Genomic DNA, 8,608 nt, shown 5'->3' with positions numbered 1-8,608 from the left:
TTGTAATTCACTATATTTATTGATATGAATACAAAATACATATTTCACACTCCCATTAACCCACTTTCTCTTTCCAACAACCTCACACACCAAACTCCACATAGCCGTGTTGAGAGCTGAGGCAACTTGAGGAAATATGGATGGGACAGACATGTTGTTTGAGGTATATGTTCTGATATTATATTCAGCACAATGCAGGTAAACTTTTAATATACAGTAAGTTTCATCTCATACAAGACTAACCAACAACTAGAACAGCAGAATATACAGTATCACACCATCAAAACAAAATTAATATACAAGTAAAACAATAGTGTAAATGTTTGGTAGAGAGTCCCTCTCTCTTTCTTTAACGCACCCACGCACACTCACGCAAACACACACACACACACACCACTCTCCCTCTCACTCCACCCCAATCTCTCAGACAGTGTGCTCCCCCTCTGGGGCCTGCAGGCTGATCTTGCTGTTCTGGTCGTTGTCGGTCTCGTGGGGGTCGGTGGGAAGAGAGTCATAGGTACGGCGGTACAACGCCCGGGTCACCAGGGTAATGATGAACATTTCCAAGATCATTAGCTGCTGACTCAACACTGCAGACAGACACATAGACACACACACAGACAGACCAAACAGAAAGACAAGACAAGACAAGACAAACCAGACCAGACCAGACCAGACCAGACCAGACCAGACCAGACCAGACAGACAGACAGACAGACAGACAGACAGACAGACAGACAGACAGACAGACAGACAGAGTTGGTGGACATGGACTTCATATTGATCAAGTAATGGTTCTCGTTTGGCTGGTTTGGAGCTATTCTGTCACTTACTGGTACCACGGGCACTAGAGGAGAATGGCGGGGAGCAGGCGATGGTTCCATCCAAGGCCAGGATGTTAATGATGGCCGTCTGCAGCTGACTGAGCACCAGCACCAACTATGGACACATAACCAGCGACATCATGGAGATGCATAGAATACTGGGATGCAGAAATGGACACGGCCACACTGAATCAGACACTACACAACATTCCTAAAAACTCAAGTCTAGGACTGAGGAAATGACAGAAGCTGATGTAATTTCACCAACGGCATTGAGCAGGCAGTTCCTGGACTATCTGGTTTGTGCAGTAGGTCATGGACAGACTCACCTGGTACATGGCGTATTTAGGTATGATCTTGATGCTGCGCAGTGTGTTGAATATGTTCATGAACATGATGGCGACAGGCCAGAGGGAGATGATAGTGAGAACACCTATAAATGGGTTGATCCAAATAGCCGTGCCTGTGATCTCCAGCTAAACATCGAGACATGGAGAAAGGTTAAAGAGGGTCGGCATTGAATAGTGGAATCAATGGAATGACATCAAGCTCAGTTTGAAGCTTAAGATGTAAAGGGGATGTTTGTTGTTGCTGAGAAGATTTTCACAGAAAGGAGGACAGTTACTTACATCAGAAAGATCAAAGTTGCCGTTGGTCCACAATATTATGGACACAATTGAGAGGACTGTCTTTAAGATAGCATACTGAAGAGCCCCCAGCTTCAGCAAGAATAACATGCACCTGAATGAAAACAGATCAGCGTTATTAACATGTTCTAACCACTTGTGTTAAACATTACCAACACAATGAATCTTCTGGCCCAAGTGTGACCTGAGTATGAATCATCATCCCACTGGTCACAGATGTCATCTAGTTTTGATTTACTTTTGGATTACTTGTCAACTAAGATGAATTCAATGTGAAATCGACTAAAAAGGTCACAATGTCATTAGATTTAAGCTAAAAGTTGGGTGAAAAAAAATACAAAATACATTGATGATTTTTTGCAAATTCAATCAGTTTTCCATGTCATCACATTGATATTTTTGGGATGAAATAAGTTGATTCAACCAGTTTTTTCCCGGTGGGTTGTTCCGGTTACCGTGTGACTGGAACGCGTGGCAAGCAGGGACAGCAGCAGCAGCAGGGTCCTACACTGATCTTGAAGGTTTTCTGGGCATTGGTCTTCAGAAAGGCCTCACTACCCCCACTCTCCTCTATCATCAGAATCAAGATCTTATACACCACCACTGCAAAGTACCTATAGAGAAAAGGAGAGGTTTTACTTGTAAATTGTTAGATACATTGTAGACACATAGCAAGTGTGTGTCACCAGCCTTCAAAACCAGTTAGTCTGCCCACTCAACTTTTGTTTGTGTCCCAAAAACGTTTGTTTGTGCTTGTTTGTATCGTTTCCTGAATGTTTCCCTTCCAGCTCTCTGGGGATGTGGGATGATCTCTGATCTGCTGCATAGCACAATTTACATTTAAAGGCAATGTTCCCGCATTTGCGGAGACTGCGTTTACGGTAAATGCTAAATTAACAATTGTGCTACAGATCTTCTGCGATAGGGATTGAATCGAGCCCTTATGCCAACCAGATGCATAGGAGTATTGTTTTGCCGGATGTCTAGCCTGCATTTTCTGTACTTGATGCACAGGCTTTGCTTTTCAACTAGCTAAAAATGTAATTACCTTAATTTTTTCTTCCTAGGCGCCCAACTCTCTGGGGATGATCTCTAACACAGTGTAATGATTAAGAGAGTGGTTGCATTCATAAAAACCCTCCTCCCGTTTATGTCAGTACTCCTTACTATGGCTTCCTGTCAGCCCATTACTACAGGTGAAAGAGCACTGCATCTACTTAGTGCAGTATAGTCAAATAGTTTATGCGTTCATAGAAGGGTATGTGAAAGAGAGAGAGAGAGAGAGAGAGAGAGTAGTAAGTAGTGTGTTGGTGAGAGGAAACGTACGAATTGGACGTCATATCTGTAAACATGGTAGCCCTTGGTATCCACATCCCAAAACAAGCCATGGTGGCAATGACCTGAGACAGAAACAGAACGTTACTTTTAGTCATAACATTCATCATCCACATGGTTCCCATTCATATAAAGTGATGAATAAAATACTGTATGATCATAGAATGACAGACATTCTCATTTACAGTTTAGCTAAAAGTTAAAGGCCCAGTGCAGTCAAAAATGTGATTATCCTGTGTTTTATATATATTTCCACACTATGAGGTTGGAATAATTTTTGTGAAAATTAGGATAATGCCCTTTTCGTCTAAGAGCTGCTTGAAAAGACCACCTTAAATTTCAGCCTGTTTTGGTGGGATGGAGTTTTAACCTGCATGGTGACACCACCAGGCGGTAAATTAGTTAATATACCAACAAGAATGACAGTTCCAAATCCCTCTGCCAATAACACCTTATTTTCAGATTTCCCCTCACCACTCCCAGACAGTCCTAGCAAAATAAATGTGTTTTGCTAAGAAGCTATTTTTGTTTATTTTTGACCATTTTAATAGAAAACAATCGCGGTAAGGTACTTCATTGTTACCCAGAAATGATTTGAAATTCAAATAAAAACGTCTGCATTGGACCTTAACACCCAAACAGATGTTTGTGATCTCCATGTAGGCAATCTAGCTGTGTATAACCACAGTAATACACTGCTGTCTCAGTCGCTCGTCAAATCAAATTGCATTTGTCACATGCGCAGAATACAACAGGTGTATGCAGGTGAAATGCTTACTTACATGCCCTTAACCAACAATGCAGTTCAAGAAATAGAGTAAAGAAAATATTTACTAAATAAACTAAAGTAAAACATACGATAAAAAGTAACACAATAAAATAACAATTAACGAGACTATATACTCATCCAGTCCAGACAGTGTAGCTATAACCACAGAGATCCACTGGCAGTACTTATTGCATTCAATTGTATCTGGTGAAGGCAGGGAGATGACTTCTTACCGGTGCAGCACCATTGACCCACATAATAGTTGTCTTCTTAGGAGACGGGACTTTTCTATAGATAAACACACACTCCTCCAGGTAGAGCAGCAGGGACAGCGCAGACATGAGGGTCAGCATGGAGTACAGAGCCACACCAAAGACATCCAGCTCTAGTTAAGGGAGAGAGTAAGGGGATCAGGAGGGAGAGAGAGAGAGAGTTTGTATAGGTCAGTAGAAGCCCCTGGCAACAACAACCTCTCTTGAGGATAGATCAATGCCCTGACAACATCCCCATGGACACAACAGCATTTGTGAAACAGCCTCCAAACCATTTTATTCAGCCTCTTTTGAGGTTGAGTGCTGATGAGATCCCAACAATACTTCACTCGGCCCAGTGCAAATCCAGCTGTCTAAATGTATTCTTGATTAGTTTCATATGGACTGAGATCGAGGCTATCTACAGAAACAATAAACCACCCTTGAAGAGATGTTGACTGAATACAAAAGGATGAAAGGCCATGCAAGTTATTTGTCATTCTTATCAAATGAGCCATCATATTTCTCAGAACAGAAAAATGACTTTGGAGAAACCAAACATGCATTTATGTGGCCTACACATGGAGATGTATTGATGAGCAGAGTGAAATGCTGTCCCTCCAATCAGCCTGGATTAGACTGTAGCCTTCCATTTGGAGGACAAATTCATTCAGAATCTGTTTTATTGGGCTTGTCTGTGTATCAGAGATTGTTTGGTGAACAATAACATTCAGTTGCCTATCCTGACATGAAGTTTGTTCAAAAGAAAGTATTTGACTCTGACGTGTGCCACAGAAAGTATTTCACTCTGACGTGTGCCACAGAAAGTATTTGACTAGCCACAAAATTAAGGAAATTAGATTTTCGGCATAACACCGGAGACCTGAATACTTCCAGAGCTAACACCTGAGCTTTAGCTCAACGGGCTAATGAGGTCTTGTTGTGTGCCAGAGACCCAATCAGTCACATTTCTGCCATGCCAATGGCCACGGTGTAGTTATCACACACATCTGAGAAAATAATTATATAGACTAACAGTCACTTCTAATATAGCCCTACTATATTATCATACTTCTGTAAGTCCTGTTTTGCCTTGGGATGCTTGACATGTCAGGTACAAATGAATGGTAGAAGACCAAGACATCATTATTTATTATTATTATTATTCATATTATTTGTTTCACATATCAATGAGTATGTTGAATCAATGAAGTCAAACCTGCAAAAGAAACAGTCTGCGTCCCAAAAACTGTTTTGTACAATTTGTAGTGAAATTCGCTTTCACAATTACAACTTTATAATGAAACACTATCTACAAACTGATAGATAAGGTAATCTGGGTAACTCACGCTTTATGACATCGATAGCCAGCGGAGGTTCTTCTAAACAGCTCGGATGGATGGTGCTGTTGAGAGCCTCTTCCATGTCCATAGTCAGTTGAAGTCGGTAATGTAAGGACTCGCAGCCAGGTTGTGAGGATATGCAGAAAATAAACTACCAGTGATGTATCTCTTGCCCACTGACTGCAGTTATATGAGATGCGAGGAAGCAGGCAGCAATAGATATTGAACTTTCCCCCGCAATTAACTTAGGACTGATGATGAGTAAGTTGTTTGCTCAGTGAATACTGCCGATTTTCCAACGAGTCAATGAGACCACCTTCGCATAGAGAATGGCAGATAACTGTATTTCATTCAAATCTTAGAACTACTGTATTTATTGAGCAACCTTCCTTATCAAGGGGAGCCCAATGACCCACATTCAGCTCCTGTAACTCTCAGTGGAATTACTTTCCTATAGATTTTATTTGATTCAGCACACGTTTACGTTTCAGGAGAATGAACTTTGATTGGGGTGTATCGTTTCTTGCCAGCCAACATACAGGAATGAAAGGGGTTGGGAAAGCATGCTAGAGTTAACATATTACCAAATGAATCCAAGTAGAAAATAAATACCCACAGTCAGTCCAACTTCTGGTTTTGATTTCCATTTGCCAACCTGAATTCAACGTGAAATCAACAACACATTTCACCATGTAATTGGATTTAGGTTAATAGTTTGGTGACATTTTTTCAAATCCAATCAGCTTTCCACGTTGATTCAATGTCGTCACATATATTTTTTGTTGTTGAAATGGTGTGTAAACTATGTTGATTCAACCAGTTCTTCCCCAGTGGGTATTGTATTGTTCAGCCATCAATCTTAAAGGTTGTGGGTTTATATACAAAATATCACCTCTCTCTCTCTGATTAACTGGAGCCATTTAATTTCAGTGTTCTGCCAATCGAATTACTGTCTCTCTGTTAATGCCACTATTTCATTGCCTTCACTGTGTTTTTCATCACGTACCCCATCTGTTGTGTATCTGTGTAACTTTTAGTCATGAAAACATAAACCAGTAATGACATGAACTGAGACCAGCAAGAGTGTTGAGGATAACTAACACCTTTTTTCAAATTCTACCAATTTCAAATCAATAAACCATCCCTTTATAGCTAAATGGATTTTGTTGGATCCCTAAAACTCTGTCCCCATATACAGAAGCTAGAATAAAGACTTTCCGGCAGTGGGCTGTAGCTAATGGCTACATGTAGATGGTCTCATCATCACTCAACTTCATAATTGCATTTGAGCTAAGAAAAACATGATTTTAGTATGTAGGGTGAGACAATTAGGTCTAATCAGTTTACCCGGTTACAAATTAAGTGAAGGGAGAAGGTGAAAGATGATCCAAAAACAGACCTGGATGGATGGATTACAGTCAAACAGAGAGGTTTAGTAAGAGATGGAGAGAAAATGATAGAAAGAGAAAAGGAATGGAGAGAAAGAGAAAAGGAAGAGCGAGTATGAGAGACAGAAAGACAGGTAGCATAAAATACAATCTGAATAAAAAAGAAGCCATGCACTTAAATGTAAACTTGCTTCGCCTACAGACACCTGTAGATCGAGTCATGTGTGACTTCTCCATAGACGTGGGCTTCTCACACATTTTTCTCTATCCGCACACACTCAGTGAGTCAGGTGGATAGCAGAGAGTTCATTCCCCCACAGTAGACACTGTCACACTCTATAACCCTGATGCAATTGGAAGGGACAATCACATTCCTGTGAGTCCTTGAGATATACACTTGTTTCACTTCAATGCCATAACCATGCAGAGATAAACTTCTAAAACTGCCACTTTTTTGTTCAAGCCAAACAATTAATTCTAAAACAAAGTGTTATAAATAACGATATCATAACTGCCATCGATAAGAGACAATACTGTGCAGCTGTATTCATCGACCTGGCCAAGGCTTTTGACTCTGTCAATCACCACATTCTTATCGGCAGACTCAACAGCCTTGGTTTCTCAAATGACTGCCTCGCCTGGTTCACCAACTACTTCTCAGACAGAGTTCAGTGTGTCAAATCGGAGGGCCTGTTGTCTGGACCTCTGGCAGTCTCTATGGGGGTGCCACAGGGTTCAATCCTCGGGCCGACTATTTTCTCTGTATACATCAATGATGTATACATGCTGCTCGTGATTCCCTGATCCACCTCTACGCAGACGACACCATTCTGTATACTTCTGGCCCTTCTTTGGACACTGTGTTAACTAACCTCCAGACGAGCTTTAATGCCATACAACTCTCCTTCCGTGGCCTCCAACTGCTCTTAAATGCATGTTCATCAACCGATTGCTGCCCACACCTGCCCGCCCATCCAGCATCACTACTCTGGACGGTTCTGACTTAGAATATGTGGACAACTACAAATACCTAGGTGTCTGGTTAGACTGTAAACTCTCCTTCCAGACTCACATTAAGCATCTCCAATCCAAAATTAAATCTTGAATCGGCTTCCTATTTCGCAACAAAGCATCCTTCACTCATGCTGCCAAACATACCCTTGTAAAACTGACTATCCTACCAATCCTGGACTTCGGCGATGTCATTTACAAAATAGCCTCCAACACTCTACTCAGCAAATTGGATGCAGTCTATCACAGTGCCATATGTTTTGTCACCAAAGCCCCATATACTACCCACCACTGCGACCTGTATGCTCTCGTTGGCTGGCCCTCGCTTCATATTCGTCACCAAATCCACTGGCTCCAGGTCAACTATAAGTCCTTGCTAGGTAAAGCCCCGCCTTATCTCAGCTCACTGGTCACCATAGCAGCACCCACCCGTAGCATGCGCTCCAGCAGGTATATTTCACTGGTCATCCCCAAAGCCAATTCCTCCTTTGGCCGCCGTTCCATCCAGTTCTCTGCTGCCAATGACTGGAACAAACTGCAAAAATCATGAAGCTGAAGACTCATATCTCCCTCACTAACTTTAAGCACCAGCTGTCAGAGCAGCTCATAGATCCCTGCTCCTGTACATAGCCCATCTGTAAACAGCCCATCCAACTACCTCATCCCCATACGGTTATTTATTTTGCTCCTTTGCACCCCAGTATCTCTACTTGCACTCATCTTCTGCACATCCATCACTCCAGTGTTTAATTGCTATATTGTAATTATTTCTCAACTATGGCCTATTTATTGCCTTACCTCCCTTATCCTACCTCATTTGCACACAATGTATGTATACTTTTTCCTATTGTATTATTGACTGTACGTTTGTTTATTCCATGTGTAACTCTGTGGAGTTGTGTCGAACTGCTTTGTTTTATCTTGGCCAGGTCGCAGTTGTAAATGAGAACTTGTTCTCAACAAGCCTACCTGGTTAAATAAAGGTGAAATAAAAATATATAAAAGTGTGTAACAGTGATTTTCCATGCATCTGTCACTGA

At 41.5% G+C, this 8,608-nt stretch overlaps 1 protein-coding gene across 1 annotated transcript; it reads right to left on the bottom strand.

Annotated features, from left to right (window-relative positions):
• LOC115101403 (organic solute transporter subunit alpha-like) lies at window positions 1-5,512 on the bottom strand. The gene is made up of 8 exons (XM_029620866.2): window positions 5,176-5,512; window positions 3,809-3,960; window positions 2,798-2,871; window positions 1,927-2,085; window positions 1,454-1,565; window positions 1,154-1,300; window positions 834-939; window positions 1-590 (listed from the first exon to the last, which is right to left on the bottom strand). Exons 1-8 carry the CDS (start codon window positions 5,255-5,257, stop codon window positions 424-426), a joined length of 999 nt encoding a protein of 332 aa, XP_029476726.1. The 5' UTR covers window positions 5,258-5,512; the 3' UTR covers window positions 1-423.
• Between the last annotated feature and the right edge of the window lie 3,096 nt (window positions 5,513-8,608).

This window comes from Oncorhynchus nerka, linkage group LG19 (genome assembly GCF_034236695.1).
Source record: "Oncorhynchus nerka isolate Pitt River linkage group LG19, Oner_Uvic_2.0, whole genome shotgun sequence".
Taxonomy (NCBI): domain Eukaryota; kingdom Metazoa; phylum Chordata; class Actinopteri; order Salmoniformes; family Salmonidae; genus Oncorhynchus; species Oncorhynchus nerka.
This window is presented reverse-complemented; position numbering and strand designations above follow the sequence as displayed.